The following is a 19,892-nucleotide window of genomic DNA, read 5'->3' as shown; positions in this document are numbered from 1 at the left end:
TCAGTGTATAGACAGTCCCGTCTGAAGATGGGGTGGTCACTGCCCTTCCTTACTCATCTGCCTCCTCCTCCAGCTCAGGAAGTTCAAGTTTGGAGTTCAGTGGAGTCTGGTTACGAGCGAGGCGCACAGCTCAGAGATAAATCAGGCCCCGAGGAGCTTGTAATTTACCCTGCATATGAAAGCTGAAGAGCCTGACATATATTCATTTCCTTCCTTTAGATATTTGTGTTGTTCTCCTACTCAAACTAGTCTCACACGACTGAATCAGAGAATTGCATCCTTTCCAGGACATACAACTTTTAATAGGATATAAGATTACAGATGAACAGTAAGAATGACTTTTCAAGACCTTTCTAAAATCTGCCACAACTTTGAAGTATCAAGAGTTGATTTTGAGTCCAAGCACTTCCAGGAGGATGGTATATTGGATGTGCAAGGCAGAGAATCTGTTTGCTGTCGATTTGAAAAATGAGTTTGTACTGTTCTGTGACATTTCTTACTTTATACAGCTAATAGAGTATTATAAACCATAGTACTTATCTCACTTGATGGTGAAAGAAGGATCCATGTGAACTTTCATCTTGGAAGTTGATTCATTCAAAATAGATTTTGCAGAATCTAGGTGGAAGAGAAAATATTTAGGACTCTACCTCTAAAAGTCCTGAAAGAACATTTAGCCTATATAATATTATAGGAAAAGGAAATTGGTAAATTTCTACAAATGTTTATTATATGATTAGCTGACCTTGAGAGGGTTGGGGGAATGACAGGATCATGATGCTACATGTCCACTGCTTACAGGTGGGCTCTTCTGTTCTGTCATCTGCACTAAAGGCCCACACTTGGTAGAGTTCCCACCTGATATGGAGATTACCCACCACTATGGTGTTTGGGGGGGAGGGGTCTCACATCCGACCTCAGCCTCACACTCTGTTTTCTTTTCAACCCAGTCAATTTCTAATCATATTTGAGACTTCAGACTTTATAGGGCCTTCAACCATCTTAAGGTTCTTAACTCAGAACTTTTTAAGAGACGTCAGCAAGGCAGAGGGAGAGGGGAATCACTTACTCCTAGCTTCTGCTTCTCTCCTTCCCTATTACAAATAATGACTAACCAAGAAGAAGGGGACTTGGCTGAAGCAGCTGGCTTGGCACTCCACCAGGGTATTTTGAGTCCTCCAGCTAAGAACCTTAGAGCAGCAGGTGGAGCAAAACTAAAATTCCAGCAGCCCCTCCAGGGGCAGGAGTCAGTATGGTTAGTTGTACAAGCTCATCACAGTTCATTCTGAAGGAACTATATCGAACCTATGTATTGCTGACCTGAGCTCAGCTCTTACTTTGCAGGCCCAGAAAAGCTTAGTCACTCCAGATGACATCCTAGGATCTGTTGTTGGTGATAGTTCTATTTGGCTTTTCTCACAGAAAGGGATAACAAGTGTCTAAGGTCTAATGGATGATAGGAGCTTCTGTTCATGGAACACCCAGTGCTGACAGGGTGTCTTGCTAGCTGTTACTGTGGTCCCCATTTATTCTTACAGCCACTTTAAGCTTGTTCTTAGTGCTATATATATATATAGCTAGTAGGTAGGAGTCCTGCAGTTGGAACAGAGCCCTGTCTGACTCTTCATCCCATAATCTTTTACTCCAGCACTCTGTGTTTTCCATAAAGTATTAACCTGAAAAAATAATTCTAAATAGCATCTAATGTCACACCCCAAACATTCAGCCTGAGAACTGGAACAGCAAGAGAAGTATCATTTTGGAGAAAGGATCAAATGTAACTACAAATAAAGATGTTTCTGTAACTACTTATTTTAAATAATTCGAGACTGAAAACTTGCACAACTAGTACAAAGAATTCCCATATACCCTTCATGCAAATTCCTCGTGTTAACATTTTACCACATTTGCTTTTTTTTTTTTTTCTGAATGATTTCAGAGTATAGTTGCAGACATGATGCCCAAATATTACAGTGTGTATTTACTAGCAAACAAAGACATTCTGATACATGCCCACAGTATGTTGATCAAAATTAAGCAATTAACACTGATCCAAGTTTTTTTTTTTTTTAAGATTTTATTTATTTATTTAACACAGAGAGAGACAGCCAGTGAGAGAGGGAACACAAACAGGGGGAGTGGGAGAGGAGGAAGCAGGCCCCTGGCGGATCAGGGAGCCTGATGCGGGGGTGGATCCCAGGAGCCTGGGATCACGCCCTGAGCTGAAGGCAGACGCTTAACGACTGAGCCACCCGGGTGCCCCTGATCCAAGTATTTTTATTTAATCTACAGACTATATTTGAATTTGACCAATTGTTGCACTGATGTCTTTTGTAGCAAAAGAAAATGGTTTTTTTTTTTTGGTCTAAGAAAAATCTAGGATCACTTGGGGCATTCAGTTGGCATGTCTCTTTAGTCTCCTATAACATGGTACAGTTCCTCAGCCCATGACCTTGACACTTGTGAAGAATACAGGCCACTTATTTTGCAGAATTTCCCTCAATTTGGACTTGTCTGATGTTTTCTCAGATTAGATTCTGATTATGCATTTTGGCAGCAGGAATCCCACCGAAGTGATGCTGGTCCTTCTTGGTCCATCCTCTCAGGAGGCACGTGGCTTTGGGGTGCTTCATTCCTGGGAGGTGAAGTCCATCATTGGTTCCAGTGGGGTCTGCTAGCTTTCTCCACTGCGAAGTTACTATTTACCCTGATGGAATTTTTAAATATCTTGTGAAGAGATACTTTTGAGACCATGTAAATATTTCTGTTTCTCATTCACACTTTTAACCACTAGTTTTAACATCCATTGATGATTGTTGGTTGAGATCATTACTGTGATGGTCTCCCAGTGGTGATTTTCTAATTCCATCATTTGTTTTATGGTAAGTAAGAGCTTTCTCTTCTCCTCCTTTGCAAATAAATTTGGTCTGGCATCATGCTAGAACTCATACTTCTTTGTCAAACGTGGTAGTGTTACCATAAATTATCTGGAAGATAACTTGTTTTTAAGTTCATGCTTTGCAAAAGTATTCCACACTAAGGAAATGAAAAAATAGTCCTGCTTCACATATGATAGTCCATGCTCTCAGTTCCAATGATAATGTTTTATTTCTGCCTGTATCCACCTGTTCTTGCCACTGCTTTTATCTTTCCTCCCCATCCTGGGTTCTGTTTCCACCACAGAACTTTGCTTAGGGTCCAAATGGCTTCTACTAGCTTTGAGTTTGTTTGAAGTGCTCTAAAAATTATTGAAAGTTATAGTAATATTACCACTATCTGTGGATTTAGATGCGTACCATGTCAGTATCTTTCACTTACCAATTAAATTAGTGTGAAAAAAAACCCTTAAATTTTAGGGCAGAGGAAGAGAGGTGACTTAGAAGGAGAGCTTAGCATAAGCAGCGATCTTAGTTCTGTCAGTGTCTCCTAGCTGGTAGACCTTCCCTCGTGGGGCTTGAAGCCATTTGCTGCCATGACATGCACATTCTGCTACTGACCCTTCCCATTTTTCTGAATTTCTTCTGTAGGAAAAAGCTGGTTGTCAGTGATGGTGTTCTCCTTTGCATGCTCTCCCTCCAGTGAAGGGAGATGAAAAGAAAAACTAGCCCTTCTAAGAAGTTTGGGAAGAAAATGCATACATGACCTCTAGGATGGTTGAGGATTGAGATACATCCAGTTTGGTGATATTTTCCTTTCGGGTGAAATTAATGTTACGTTACAGCAATGTGTTTCTTGATTCAGAAGATATTTAATAGCGTCAGCATTTTAAGCCTCTGTTATTAGCCAGACCTCAGGAAACTTGGCTTTTCAAGCTCAAATTCTAGAGAAGTGGCAGTTTTTATTGATTTTATTTCTTTAAATTTAAGGTTTCCTTCAGTTGCCAATCCTTGTGACTGCTAGCAAATTTCCAGGAGTCATAAAGAAGTTTCTCAGACGGTAATTTGCATTCATGAGTTCAGGTATCTCTGAATTCTCCCTGACCACTGGATTTTCTTCCTGCAGGAAGACCTCCTGATGCAGTCAAGCAAAGAACGTTTATGCACGGGCCTCCCTGAAGACTGTCTGAGGAGCAAAGGTATTTATTTTTCTCCAGTCTTTTCCTTTTTCCACTTACTACACACAGTGTTTTAGTTCACAGTTTCTATTTTGCATTGGGAATGCAAGTCCCTGCCTTGCAAGATGGACTTAATGGTAGAAATTCTTGATATTGCCCATTGGCATACTTGAAGACACCTAATATTATTGAGCAGTACCTTAGGTTTTCTTGGGGTTTTTGGTTTTTTGTTTTAATTTTTTTAACTTTTTAAAAAATTTTTTTATTTCTTTGAGAGAGAGAAAGAGAGTGCACTCAAGCAAGCAAGAGGGTGGGGGACGGACAGAGGGAGAAGCAGAGTCGCTGCTGAGCAGGGAGCCCGATGTGGGGCTCGATCCGGGGACCCTGAGATCATGACCTGAACCAAAGGCAGCCGCTTAACCAACTGAGCCACCCACGTGCCCCTGTTTTTTGTTTTTAAGTAAACTCTGCCCCCAATGTGGGGCTCAAACTCACAGCCCTGAGATCAAGAGTCACCTGCTCTTCCAATTAAGCCAGCCAGCCACCCCAAGCAGTACCTTAATTTTGACAGTAGTTTGCTTCTCCCCTTTTATATAATGAGTCCCTATTGATGTGAAATCTTTTATTTGATTTTATAAAACTAAACTTCCTTTTTGGAAAGGTTAACATGAGTGGGGAGGAATTGACCCAGTCCTGTTCAGCACCGTGGAGTGCATCCTGTTCCTATTCCCCTGGGCAGGGATGGGAGAAAGTGTTTGCTCCAGGTCATCTTGAGAACTGTCAAAGCAGTTTCATTTCCATTACTTTGTTTTGCTCCTCAAAATATAGGCATCTGAGATATCACCTTTAGACTGATTGATTGAGACCCAAAGAAAGAGAGTGCTGAACCAAGATTTTCTCCCCAGGCTGAAAATAATCTTAGGTAGTAACTTTAGAGAGGACTATGTGTATATATTATGTAATTCAAGTTAGAAATATAGAGTAATCAAAACCACAAAAAAGGGGAAAATACAGCAAGTATGTTTAATTATACGAACATTCTGTTACTGTGATAAAATATCAGATTTGACTCTGCTTCTTGGCAGCCCAGACTGAAAAGGAAGCACAAATTGTCCTTATGAGAAAGGGCACTTGTCCCAGTTTATCACCCTGCTTCCTGCTGCTGGAGATTTCCTCTGTGGCTCAAAGGCTTGGCTGTCCAGTGTAGACTAAAACTCTGAAGATGAGAAATATCCTTTTGTACATGCCTCGCCCAGTTCCTAGGGCCTTACTTGGGACCATTTTAGCACCCCCCCCAGCCCCGCCCCAAATATCTTTTCAGCAGGGCTCTGGTATTGCTATATTGAGTCTTTGGTATATTTGATATGTTTTCACCCACATCTTAGCACAAGTTTAGTGTCTATTTGTTGAACTACACTTTCATTTAACAACTGAACTGACCTTTTAACAGAAGAATTAGGGGGTGCCTGACTGGCTCAATTGGTAGAGCATGCGACTCTTGATCTCAGGGTCATGAGTTTGAGCCCCATGTTGGGCAGAGAGATTACTTGATAAAGGGAAAAAAAATGATGCCTGGTTGACTCGGTCGATAGAGTATGTAACTCTTGATTTCGGGGTTGTAGGTTCGAGCCCCACGTTGGGTATAGCAATTACTTAAAAAAATAAAATCTTTAAAAAATATAAAAACAAACAAAAACAGGAGAATCAGTTATTTTCTATGAGAAAATCTGCCTTTTCAGACTTACCTAGTTACTATCCACCTAAAAATCTGGTCTACATTGGACGTGGATAAGATGAGCTCTTCTGAAAAGTATTCTCAGATAAACTATTTTGTGGTATTTTTCTTCCTGAGCCAATACCATTCTTTAATGACTTAAATTGGGGAAATGAATTATTTTTCTTTCCCCAAAGCCATGTGCAAGGTTCTCAGTTATAGATGGAGGAACTTGAAAACAACAACTCTACTAGAGTTTTTAGCAGCAGTGACCTGGTGCCTGACTGTGATATGTTCTTCCACTCAGTCCCCAAACAGCCTTCCAAGGTGTCCCTTTGTTACACATGAGGAAACAGGCTCCGCCCAACCAATCATAGCAAGGCAAACAGGAAGGTTCTATGAAGGCAGGTACGTGAAAGAAATGAACACACAAGCTGCCACCACGATTTCAGTTAAACAGACGCACATACGGTTCTATAGTGTGGCCAGCATCTCAGCTCGCTTTGCCAGGGTTAAGGTAAAGCGTCTGACAACCTGTCATTTACTACAGAATTGAGAATTAATGATGTTTCTTGGAAACTTAGTTGTACACTCTTTCTGGGGGCCCCAGCTGCAGAATTTTCACTCTGCCCCAGATCCTGGTCCCACACATTTTAGACATAGATTTTCCTGATAAAAACTAGTATTCCCTTCCTACTTTTGTTTTAAATGTCTGCTCTGTTGAATGCTGTGCAAATTGCTTACGTAGTTTTATTTATATTCAGTTTTGCTTATTCTGAATGGGGGTACCTCCAAGGTCAGCACTGTGTGATAATTTAGAAATTTGCTGAGGAATGAATTTGGGTCCCCTGCTCTGAGGTGTTCAGCATGTGAACCTAAGACTGCCACACTCTCCCCTTGGTGCGGTGTTCTTCCTTCTCTAAATAAATGCCCCATTCACAGTCAGAATTTTTAGGTTCTTTACAGTTATGTCTGCTGTGGCTCAGGTGAAATCAGAACAAGCTTAATGCTTTAAAAGGACATTTGTGTTAACCAAAAGTCGTCCTTAATTGGTAGGATGCTATTTTGCAGGTCGTTCCTTACTTCTTGATTGCCGTAGGGCCGGCCTGTGACAAGTGGGCATGAGGGAGCAGTGATGGATGTTGGTTGAGGGGCCATTTCACAAAGGGACGATGTCCTCCTGTAAGACACTCTCCTGCCTCTCTCTACTATTGTGGCTTTTCTTTTTTTTTCTTTCTTTTTTTTTTTTTTTTAAGATTTTATTTATTTATTTGACAGAGAGAGACAGCCAGCGAGAGAGGGAACACAAGCAGGGGGAGTGGGAGAGGAAGAAGCAGGCTCCCAGCGGAGGAGCCTGATGCGGGGCTCGATCCCATAACGCCGGGATCACGCCCTGAGCTGAAGGCAGACGCTTAACCGCTGTGCCACCCAGGCGCCCCTATTGTGGCTTTTCTAATGTGGCTTTTTCACCATAATTCTGTTTAATATTTTATAGAACTGACATTGTCAAGTTTTTTTTTGTCTGTTTCCGTTGTGGTTTGTTTTTCCCCAAGTTCCCTGTAACTGGCTTGGTTTGGGAAGGTTCTGACTTAATTCCCACAGTAGCAATCTCTGTGAAGGCTTATTTAGGAATTCTCTGAAGTAGGAGTCACAAGAAATTGGAAGAGCATTTGAGGAAATACATTTTGAGGCAGAAGTGAAAGCGGTCAAGGAGGGAAAAGATACCTTATATAATTTTTGGAACTAGATAGTTTGAATTATTTAGAAGAATTAGAGTTGAAACAATCTTTTAAAGCCCTCTATGTCTGTCATACGAATAAATTAAACATTATAAGTGGATGGAAAGAACCCCATCAATAAACTCCTTATGCTTTATATGCATCTAGATTCTTGGAGTTTATTGATTATTTTTTAAATATATACAATTTGGAAAGAATATCTCCTGCTTATATTCCCTATTTATGTCATTGTCCTGTAATTTACATTTTAGGGGGAGAAAAGTTGAAAAATCAGCCAGTACCACACCCATTTAATAGACAACATGAAAGAAGTGTAGACATTTTGGGAACTGAATTTTTTTTTTTTAACCTTTTTTAAATTAAGGTACAGGGGCCCCTGAGTGGCTCAGTCGTTTAAGTTTCTACCTTCGGTTCAAGTCATGATCCCAGGGTCCTGGGATCAAGCCCTGCATTGGGCTCCCTGCTCAGCGGGGAGCCTGCTTCTCCCTCTCCCTCTGCCGCTCTCCCTGCTTGTGCTCTCTCACTTTTGTCAAATAAATAAATAAATCTTTTTTAAAAATTAAGGTATAACTTATCTACACTAAAATTCACCCTTTTGTGTATGTGTACAGCCCTGTAAGTTTTGACAAAAGCAGTTGTGTAACTATCACCACAGTCAAGATAAAGAACATTTCCATCACCCCAGTGATTTCTCACAGGCTTCTTTTGTACTGCGTCCCTCCTGCCAGCCTCAGCCATTAGCAGCCACTGATCTTTTTTCTGTCCCTGTAGTTTCATCCATACAACTGTGGGTATCAATACTCCATGCTTCTTCTTGCTGAAGAGTATCCGGTTGTCTGGTTGTATCACAGCTTGTTTATTTCCCATTTGAGGGAAATTTGAGTTTCCACTTTTGGCAATTATGCGTAAAGCTACAATGAACGCTTGTGTACAAGGTTTTGTGTGAACGTGAGTTGTCATTTCACCTGGACAAATACCTTGGCATGACACAGCTGGGTCATTTGGAAAGTGTGTTTATTTTACAAGGAACTCCCAGTTTTCCAGAATGGTCGTACCCTTTGGAACCGGCAGTATGTGGGAGTTCCAGTTAAGGAGTTGAATCCTTTTTCATTGTTAATTCATTTGTAGTTTGGAAAGCCAGATGTTCAGTGGTCAGGGAAGCTGAGGAGGTGACAGTAGCTTGTAGGGTTGTGTGCTGTCCTCCTCCCTGTAGGTAGTCTTCGTGAGCTCCCACACAGGAGAGCTTCCTTTTATAAGACATTACAATGTTGCTAACCCATTGCACGTCTTTCTGAGGACGAGATGTAGGATAAGCCAAAACGGATGTCATGTTTAGTGTCCACAGTCTAGCCACTTAATTTTTTTTTTTAAATGATTTTTTATTATATTATGTTAGTCACCATGCAGTACATCCCCGGTTTCCGATGTAAGGCTCGATGATTCATTAGTTGTGTATAACACCCAGTGCACCATGCAATACGTGCCCTCCTTACTACCCATCACCGGTCTATTCCATTCCCCCACCCCCCTCCCCTCTGAAGTCCTCAGTTTGTTTCTCATAGTCCATAGTCTCTCATGTTTCATTCCCCCTTCTGATTACCCCCCCTTTCTTTATCCCTTTCTTCCCCTACCGATCATCCTAGTTCTTATGTTCCATAGATGAGAGAAATCATATGATAGTTGTCTTTCTCTGCTTGACTTATTTCACTTAGCATTATCTCCTCCAGTGCCATCCATGTTGTAGCAAATGTTGAGAACTCGTTCTTTCTGATAGCTGAGTAATATTCCATTGTATATATGGACCACAACTTCTTAATCCAGTCATCTGTTGAAGGGCATCTCGGCTCCTTCCACGATTTAGCTATTGTGGACATTGCTGCTATGAACATTGGGGTGCATATGGCCCTTCTCTTCACTACGTCTGTATCTTTGGAGTAAATACCCAGTAGTGCAATTAGCCACTTAATTTTTTGATTCTGAAAAAGGTTTTGACAGAAATGCTATTGAATCCTTGACAACCTCCAGCATGTCTGTCCCCAGTGACGGTTATATGGAAATAACACCAAAAAAGAGTCTTTAAAGTTTTCTGATGTTACTTGTATTATAATTGGAGTGTAAGCACTTTTTTAAAAACAATTTTATTGAGATATAATTTACATACTATAAAGTTCACCCATTTAAAGTATACAGTTCATGGGGTGCCCGAGTGGCTCAGTCGGTTAAGCAGCTGCCTTTGGCTCAGGTCATGATCCCAGGGTCCTGGGATCGAGCCCCACATCAGGCTCTCTGCTCAGCAGAGACCTGTTTCTCCTTCTGTCTACTGCTCTGCCTACTTGTGCTCTCTCTGTCAAATAAATAAAATATTTTTTAAAAAGTACAGTATACAGTTCAGTGGTTTTCTTCTGTACTTACAGAACAAACCATAACCCTAATTTAATTTTCATCACTCCTTAAAGAAACCTTGTTTGTATTCATTAGCATTCATTCTTCATTCTGTTCTTCCTTACCCGCAACCTCTTCCAGCCACTAATCTGCTTTTGTCTCTATAGATTTGCCATTCTGGACATTTATATAAATGAGACCTGGTATTTTATGACTGCTTTCACTTGGCATAAAGATTTTTAAAGTTCATCCTTCATCTAGCATATATAAGTACTTCATTCATGTTTATGGCTGAATAATATTCCATTGTATCCATTTATCTGATGGACATTCGGGTTTTTTCCACTTTGGGGCTATTATTAATCATGTTGTTATCAGCATTTGTGTATGGGTTTTGTGTGGACTTAAATTTTCAGTTCTCCCTCCCTTTTTTTTTAAGATTTTTTATTCATTCAGGTGCCTGGGTGGCTCAGTCAGTTAAGCGTCTGCCTTCGGCTCAGGTCATGATCTCCAGGTCCTGGGATCAAGCCCGGCATCAGGGTCCCTGCTCAGCAGGGAGTCTGCTTCTCCCTCTGTTCCTCCCCCCTCCCCAGGCTTGCTCTCTTTCTCTCTCTCTTAAATAAATAAATAAAATTAAAAAAAAAAAAAAAAGTGTTGACGCTTATCCGACTGAGCCACCCAGGTGCCCCAAGATTTTAGTTTTAATGAAGTCCAACTTACCAGTCTTCTTTTTATCACTGTGTTTCAATATCTTAGCTAAGAAATCATTATCACAATCGTGTAGGTTTACTCTTGTGTTTTCTTCTAGGAGTTTTATAGTTTCAGCTCTTACATTTAGGTCTCTGATCTACTTTGAGTTAATATTTTTGTATGATGTGAGACAGGGTCCAGATGTATTCATTTGCAGGTGGATATCCAGTTGTCCCAGCACCATTTGTTGAAAAGCTGTTCTTCTTGGTCCCTTTGTCAAAAATCAGTTGACCGACTATAAATGTTAGGGTTTCTTTCTGGATTCTCAGTTCTAATTTCCTTGCTCTTTATTAAATCCATCCTGTGTCAGTGCCACACTGTCTCCATTACTGCAACTTTGTTTTTGAAATCAGAAAGTATGAGTCTACCAGCTTTATTCTTTTTCAAGATCATGTTGGCTGTTATGTGCCCCTTGCATTTTCATTTGAGTTTTAGGATTAGTTTGTCAGTTTCTGCAAACATAGCACCTTTTAAATGGTTATTATAAAATGACAAATCTAGGGCCTTCTGCTGAGGTCATGAGATGCCTGTGCTTCTAAAAATGGGCCTGTACCTCACAGAATACATGTTTTACCCTCCAGTATAGCTAAATGCTTTTTTTTTTTAATATGCCACATTTTCTTTATCCATTCATTCATCGGTGGATACTTAACAGTTGTTCCCTTGTCTCACCCACCGTAAATAATGCTGGAATGAACATGGGGGCGCAGATATCTTTTCAGAATAGTGATTTCATTTCCTTTAGATATATACCCAGAAGTGGAGTTGCTGGATGGAGTGTACCTAATACTTTGAACAACTTCTCTAACCTTCTCATTCTTCATTCAGACCACATCTATTATGTACCTGCTATGTGCCAAGGTCAGTGTTGGGTACTCAGTCCACACATTAAGATCCTGTTTCTGCCCTCAAATAGCTCCAGTCTCACAGAGGTGATATATTAAACAAATACTTGAGAAACAATATCACAGAGGTTTTGATCGAGATACTGTGCAAGGGAGTGGGAACCCAAAGGAGTGGCTAGCCCTAACCAAGTGTGGACTCTGGCACTTCTAAGAGCATATGTATTAACTCATCTTTACAAGTCCTGCAAAGTGGGTACCATCTTTCTCCCCATGTTACAGAAGGGACTGGGTCAGTGTTCCATAGCCTTTAGAAAACTTTCTAATAAACGTAACTGCCTCAAACTCTCCTTTAAAATTCTTTGAGATTTCCAAGTCAATGTGGTTGACTATAACCAAGTAAAAGAGTAGGTAGAGTATCGTTTTGCTTTCAAGCTGTGCACAACCCCTGTTTCCCACCCAGCCTTCAGCGTTACACCATCTGGGAAATGACTGTTTCCTGCCTCCTCCCTAAGATTCTCAACTAAGTTGAGAACAGGTGTTCTTCTAGCAGGTAAGGGCTCCGAGGTAGAATCTTGCCTTAAGTGCCTTGCACAGTGAACCGTTTGGGGGTGGGTGAAGAGTTTTGCAGTTTTCCTGAGCAGATAAAATGAAGGATTCAGCTAGGATGATGCTGGACCAGTGTGGAAAGGCCCAGAATTTACATGAATGGCTTAATGCCATAGTGTCCGGTGAAGAGATACACTAAACCATTTGGGGTAAATGCACTTAGAAATTCATGAATAGGGTAGAGTTGTCTGCTATGATGTGGAAAGTAAGCCTAGTTTCAGAAAGATAAATACTGTGTGGGGCATTAGGATTTCAAGGCTGCCTTATGTCAAAAATTGGAATCTGTGCAAGCTTGCGGAATCCAGTATGCATTTATCCATCTAGTATTCGTTGACTCCCGGTATTTTTAAACTCTGTGCCCTGTCCTAGCATAGTTATTAAGTTTATCATTTTAACTGTTCTCAGGTCCAGTAAGATAAGAAAGAAAGCAGAACAAAGGAAAAGCACTTTTTCTTTAAATGGCAGGCACTGTACCAGGTGGTGTTTTACATGTATTATTTAATTTAATCCTCAAAGTAGCACTGAGGTAAGTGTACTTCGTACCCTCTTTTTCAAAGGAGGAAACTGAAACTCAGAGAGGTAAGTAAGATCACAGAGCCCAACTGCCTTCAGAGTTGCTGTTCTTTCTCTCAGAATTGCTCTCAGTACCAGTTGAGAAATGGGTAGGGAAGCTCTAGGAAGACACTATTGATAGCATTAGTGGATTTGACCTAACTATTCATTTATTCCACAGATTTATTGAGTGCTGTTTGGTACTGGGTATTATGCTGGGCAGTAGGGAAAGGGAGAGACCAAGACACACATGATCCTTACTCTCATGGAGGTACATTCTAGTGAGAATTAGATCTTTCGGTTGATTCGCATTTAGCTTTATCAGTTTAGTGCTCGTATTTTGTTATATGTTTGTGTGCATGCAAATATACATATACACATATGCACATGTATGAGTATAACTGTTTTCTAAAAAGAAAGTAAGGTTGAAAAACTTTTTTGTAGGTTAACAAGTTTGGGGAACTTCTTTATACTGCATCTTTCACCTAGATTTCAGAGACACTGTACAGTAAAACTTCTTTATGAATTGTATTTACATTCCACTTACAAAGGTTTTTTGTTTTTTAATGTTTCATAATAGGAATTTTTTAATTTATTGAAAAGTGAAGAGTATACTAAACCCACATGTATCTGTCACTCAGCTTCATAATTACCAGCTCATGACTAGTCTTGTAGGGAAGCAATTACTGTAAGTAATTCAGTTCAAATCTAATATTCATCTTACACAGTTTTCTCTTTTACGTAGGTTTTGTGTAAAACTGTTCTATTTCAAAGAGGTAATTTATGACTAATGTAGTATTATTCAAGTAATAAGAAGGTCATTAAATAATATAAGCTGTTGTGTTGTGGGTCTGCTTTATTAATGTTTTAGAATGGAAGCTTCTTAAGACTTCTGGATTAAGTGTATGTCTCCGTATTTAATTGTCCAGCTAAGTAAGTATATTTATATAAGTAACACTTAGAGAAAGGCAGTTGTTCAAAATCAGCTGTTTCTGCCAAGTGCACTTTTGGCCCTCTGTCATATTTTGCATTAAAGAACAAAACCAATGGTACAGTGCGCTAACTTCGTAATTCGTTTTTTGAGTTGTCTTTTTTGTTACTATTGGTCGCATGATTAAATTTATGAAAGTGTAGCACATGATTTTTTCTTACAATTGCACACTGATTTGGATTTATTTCTCTTGTGCAGAAGGAAATGTACAAATTACAACTGGAACTCTACTAAAATCTACTGAAGAAGTACAAGGTATGAAGGTCAATGGGACTAAGACGGATTATAGTGAAGGACACAAGAATGACAATGTGAGTAAAGGTCTCTCAGCTGGGTGCAGCGAATACCCAGAAATAGACAAAATCATGACCAGTGGTGAGGTTTCAGAAACCAGCACGTTAGTTTCCCTAGAGCCTTTAACGTTTGTGGACCCTGGATTAACAGAAGCAACTTCTAAAGAAAAAGAATGTGAAGAATTAAAAACTTGTCCTTCTCGGTTGTCATTGTTACCAGGAAACAGTGCCATTTCCAAAGTGGACAATGGGAAGGAAGAGGTGTGTAAGTTAAACTTTGTCTGTGAAGCAGATGACAATCACCAACAGATTTTCAGCCACCATAATGAAAAACACAGTTCTGCCCATGGCAGCCCCAAAGCCATGAGAAATGTAGTCGTTGTAGAAACCTTAGAAGACAAATCTGACATTTCATATTTCTCATCAAGTTTGTCTGGTCCAGAATCTAGAACACCATCCTTAGAAACACGCGGTTTTGAAGGTGATGGCTTGCCAAAGGGATCTGCTGAAAAGACAGATAATTCCTGTTTTGATGGGAATGATCAAAGCAAGAACGTGGCTACTAGAAAAGAAAATGCACAGTTTTTGAACCCCAGGAGTGACAGTGGGGAGCTCTTTCCTGTTAATGCCAGTCAACCAGAAGAGGATGCTAGTGGTCATTGTCCTGTTGAGAAAGAGACTGTTGCCTCCCCCAAAGAGAGTATCCGTGGTCACTGTTGCATTCAAGGTAGTATCCTTACACACAGCCCTAGTTCTTCAGTGCCAAGTTCTTTCACTGAAGCCACAGAAGTAATGTTAAAAAAAAAAGATCTGAAAATCACTTTAGACGTTCAGGGTAGCTTGACAAACCATGAGGACCACAGAGAAACTTCTACTGATATGAGCCACGCTGAAGAGAGCAGTTTTTCCTCCTTAATGCAGATTGAAGAGCCAGAGCAGACAACCACTATAGAGCCCAATATGGTAACTGAAAAGACTTACAGTAAAGACTCTAACTCATCCCGCTCCCAGAGAAATCTGGAAGGCGACACACAGTTAAATGAAGCATCATATAATGAATTTCTGATTGAAAGAAAATCCCTTGTGAGTTTAATGCGTGAGGACCAGATAAGTCCTATGAATGAGGTATCAAAACCCAAGAAAAATACCGCTCAGTTACCACCATCCCTAGAATTTGATTACAAACCTGAGTCAGAACAAGCTATACACGCCGCACAGGACGATAGTTCACATTTAGGTGAACAGAACATTGCCTGTGAGATGAATGAACTTCCTTGTACCAATGAACTAGTTGTAAACAAAACAGAAAGTGAATGTGTTTTAAATCAAGTGCCCCTTAATTCTCAAGACCACGCGAAGTTGCCAGCTAATAAACAGATGCCTTTAGCAACAAGCGAGGATTCCCAACAGAGCCATCACCCCCCAGTAGAGGATGGAGCAGATGTCATTGCTGATACCCAAACCATTCCCATGGAGACAAAAACGAAAGACATCTCTCCATCAGGTGACAAAACTTGTGGTGCCTCTTCAAACAACCCCACCTTAAATATCAAACCAGGAAGCCTAGAAAGAAAAAACGAAATGGCTGATTCTGGAATAGTCGATCTACATTCCAGACTTCTCTCAAGTAAAAAAGAAGCAGGAGGCTTGCCTCAGGAGGTCTCTGTTATGGAATGTCAAAGCGTTCAATCTCAGGATCTCTGTAGCTGTCATTGTGTAAGTAAAAATGCACGAGAAAAGAGTGTGTGTTCTGCTTGTGCTGCTTTTGAGTCCAGCAAAATCATCCCAAAAGTTGAAAACTCTTTAATGACTAAGTGTGAAGATGCATTTCAGTACAGCAGTCACCACTCCCAAGGAAGAGAAGACTCCACAGAAAGTAGCACCCATAAAGTGAGTTACACATCAGAAGGAAATGAGTTTGCTAGGGAAGAAACTAAAGACAGCCTCCCAGGAGATAAGATGAGAAACGAAATGGCAGCAGGTGTGTTAAACAGTGAAGCTTCAGACAAGACCATTCCCACCCCCAGTCACACCCAGCCCAGTGAGGAATGGCTGGAAGGAAAGGAACAGGATGTACTTAAAGAGACTGTGTGTCACAAGTATAACATCTCTGACTGTGCAACACCAGAACTGAACTTATCTACAAACATTCCAAGCCCTAAAAAATTGTTGGACCAGTCTCTTACTGTTATGTTCTCCAGTTTCAAAAACATGAACCAAGCAGTTGAAACTCTTGGTCAGAAAGCAGATGAAGTCCTTGACTGCCAGAGTAACCAAAACATACCAGATGAATGCAGAAATGAAGATAAACCAGCTAAGGAGACACCAGATGGTGACAAGAGAGAGGCTGTCACAGAACCAAAGAGAGAGGTAAGCCACAACCAAAAGGATCTCCTAGTTGGTTCAGCCAGTAACAACCCGTTGTCCAGTGGTAGTTCAAAGAAAGGCGTTTTGAAAGGAGACTCTGAACGTATTTCTGGTTGTGAGGAGTCCACAGGTGGCATGGTAGACATCATCTACACGAACTGCGGTAATAAGTCTACAGAAGGCATGTTAGACTTAAGAGCATCTGGTACCCTTGACAGTGGTGCAGGGCAAGACAGACCGATGTTACAGGAAACCTCAGTGAGTACTCTGTCTCAGAGAGGAGAACCGAACGCTGCATTTGTTGGAACGATTGGTCAGGACTCAGATTTCCCAGATGCTACTTCCTCTACAGTGGAGCCTCTAGAAATTAAAAAATCATGTGAAGAGAAAGTATGCAGATCATTAAAAGATTGTGAAATGGAAGTGTGTCCAGACTCTTGTGCCCATGAGTTAGAGTCTGTTGAAGATCATGAGCCAAATATAAGAACATTGGATAGAGTAAATGTGTCCTTAGATTATGTTCATCATGAACAGCAAGTTAAAGAAGCACCCCTTAGAGAAACACAAGGAATGATTGAAGGATCCAGACTGGAAATAAATTCTGAGTTTGACAAGGACAGTACCTTTGGAATTTCCTCGAAAGAGTTGCAGTCTTCTGGATGCCCAGATGAGAACCCTGTTCCCATAGGGAGCCTGAAATCCATTGAGATAATACCTTCGTATCTGTCTTCTCACGGAAATTCAGAAAATAATGTTAATAGTGACGAAACTGACCTGAAAAATCTTTTTAAACCAAAAGATGGTGAGATGCTTTGTGAAAATGTGGAGCACGGCACAGTCCTGCTTGAGACGAAGGAAGCACGAGGGGATGGGAGTAATTCTAGTGAGGGAGTCAGAATAGACATTGGTGTGCAAAATTTGTCTTTAACAACGGAAACAGAAACTAAGTTGAAAGGAGAAAAAACTGAAGAGCATCAGAGGGAACTCGTGGGTCACTTAACTGTGAGGGAAGAGTCTGAGGAGATGATTACCAGAGAAGCTGGTCATGGTGATAAAGGAAGAGAGATTTCTCAGACCCACTCTAAATCCCAGAGGACGCTTGGTGACGTCGAAGAGCAACAAAGGCAGAGGGCTTCGGACTTCATGTTGCAGAATGAAGAGGAATATATACGTCAAAAAGAAGCACACACAGTATTGGAACAATGCACATCATCTAACGTGTTATCAGATGAGTTGCAAGGTAAGAACCAAGCTAACGATTGCAAAGGTGAGTCCACCATGATGAAGGAAATCACCCTAGCGAAGCTGGCCGTGGGCGGCAGTGCTGCACAGTTTCAAAGGTTGGGAGAGCCAAAGGAGGAAAGCTTGTGTCATCCATTAAAAAGGGCCATGGAGTCGCGCACAGGTCCTTGCCTTCATGGTGCCCTTCAGAAAGCACAAGACCCCAGCTCTGCTGGGTATGATGAAATACACGGTGCCTTTGGGAACACTTCACATCAGAAAAGAGTGCTTCCCTTAAAGAAGCAGCCCCATCGAACATGTAAGAAAGTTTCCTGTCAGGAGCAAGTCAACATGGGGAAAAAAATAAGTAAAATCAGAAGTTCTGCCTTTTTAAAGAGTTCCTCTGAAACCATCCCCACAAAAGCACACAGATTTCTCAGTTCGTGTGCTGTGCCTGCACCCGCACAATTGGAACCCGAAACAGAACCAACCAGGAGCTTAATGAGCCACATACCAAAGCAGAAGGTGACTCCGTGCCATCCCTCAAGGAGCCTGAATGTTAGGAAGCCTACCAAAGAATCAGCCTTACTCAGCAAGCTGTCCATTCTTGCCTCCAAACTGGTCCCAGCCACAAAGATCCAGAAACTAAGGTATCAGCGGTGTTCCTCTGAACTTCTTCCAGTGGCTAAAAGCTACAAGCGGCTCCGATACAAAAGGCTCCTGGATGGATTTTCATACAATACAATGCAGCTGAATCCATATTTGGCAGCTAGTGGATGGGATAAGAGACCTAACAGTAAGCCCTTGACACTTTATTCGCTGGAAGCCATCAGAATGAGCTTCATAGATTTGAGCAACAAGGTGCCATCACTGCTGTTTGGTTCCGAAATTTTCCCAGTATCTTTTCACATGAAATCGGGCTCTGAATGCATGACCGAGTCCCCAAGGACTTTTCCTGAGCACTGTGCTCCAGCCAGGCTCGCCTTAGGAGAGGCCCCCAGGTGCCTGTCTCAACCTCCCAAGTGGACCTTTTCTTTCTTCTTATCCCACAGTTGTCCTGGGATGGCCACATTCAGGGAAGACATGGGCCTCCATGGCCAGACACGTGCCCAGGCTCCTTCACAGTCTCCAGGTCCTCTCCAAGACTATGGAGGCACTGCCATAGTCCAGACCAGAGCAGGCTGCTCTGTCCTTGGCCTTCACACACTTCTAGCACTTTGTTCTCCTGGGTGTTACCGAATCTGGACAAAAAAACGGAGCTTCTCTAGTCACATGCCTACCATGCAGAGGCTCTTCATGACCCAGTTTACACAGGGCTTAAAAGGGTTAAGATCTCCAGCCTCCATAGCAGACAAGGTCTTCTGTTCTCTTCCCTACTCGGTGGGCCGAGTGCTATCCATTTGGAGCCAGCATGGGCCTTCTGCCTGCCCCTTCGAAATCTCTACTCTTCATTCCACTCACAGCAAGCGGCAGCCAACTCTGAGCGCCACGAGCAGGTAAAATTCATGTTTGCTCTTCAACCTCTGGGGAAAGTTGAGGGCTGGAAATACAAGGCTATTTAGAGTTTTTGTGTCTGCATTTTCTGTTTACCTTGACAAATCTCTGCTGAGAAAATGTAGCCATAAGTCTTAAGTGTAGACCCCTCTAATTTTCCTGCAGAATCTACCCCTATATTTTTACCATTCTATGTTCTGTCCATGTCATTCGCAAACCATCAAATCTTTTGAGTCTGTTTCTACCCATGCCCCTGCTTTGCAGAAAATAAACACCATTACATGTCAAAGCCTTATAAATAGTGACAAACAATGCCTTCTAACTATATCTTATTGACAAAGTGTTATACAATCAGCAATTAATTCGGTGTTTGATGTATAAAGGATACAGAATAAGTACTTTTTTTTTTTTAAGTGTTATTTATTTGTTTGACAGAGAGAGAACACAGCAGGGGGAGCGGCAGGCAGAGGCAGAGGGAGAGGGAGAAGCAGGTTTTCCACCGAGCGGGGAGCCTGATGCAGGGCTCAATCCCAGGACTCCAGGATCATGAACTGAGCCAAAGGCAGACGCTTAACCGACTGAGCCACCCAGGCGCCCCCAGAACAAGTGCTACTTTAGTAAATAATTATGTACGTGTCACCAAATCTAGTTCATGAACCTTTGGATTTCTCTGTGGAGCAGAGAGGCTTCAAAGATTGACATTTACAGACTATAGTTGTACACTTCATAGAATTTTAAGTGAGCTGGAGAAGAGTGGTTTGACCACTTAGAATAGTTGAAAATAATTTCACCAATATCATTTTACCTTTATTTTTTTTTAAGATTTCATTTATTTATTTTAGAGAGAGAGGGGGTGGGGGAGGGGCAAGAGGGAGCTGGAGAGA

The 19,892-nt window shown here is 41.3% G+C and overlaps 1 protein-coding gene across 6 annotated transcripts in view; it reads left to right on the top strand.

Moving 5' to 3' along the window:
* The window catches only part of PRR14L (proline rich 14 like), a 54,947-nt gene that overhangs the window by 16,682 nt on the left and 18,373 nt on the right, over positions 1 to 19,892 (top strand). For all 6 annotated transcript variants that reach the window (XM_040619770.1, XM_040619767.1, XM_040619771.1 and 3 more), the window contains 2 exons: positions 4,003 to 4,075; positions 13,832 to 19,010. In XM_040619770.1, coding sequence (XP_040475704.1) covers positions 4,015 to 4,075; positions 13,832 to 19,010 — 5,240 coding nt within the window. In that variant the 5' untranslated portion in view covers positions 4,003 to 4,014. The remainder of the gene's footprint in view (positions 1 to 4,002; positions 4,076 to 13,831; positions 19,011 to 19,892) is intronic.

This window comes from Ursus maritimus, unplaced genomic scaffold (assembly GCF_017311325.1).
Source record: "Ursus maritimus isolate PB19 unplaced genomic scaffold, ASM1731132v1 scaffold_33, whole genome shotgun sequence".
In the NCBI taxonomy this organism is placed as follows: domain Eukaryota; kingdom Metazoa; phylum Chordata; class Mammalia; order Carnivora; family Ursidae; genus Ursus; species Ursus maritimus.
This window is presented reverse-complemented; position numbering and strand designations above follow the sequence as displayed.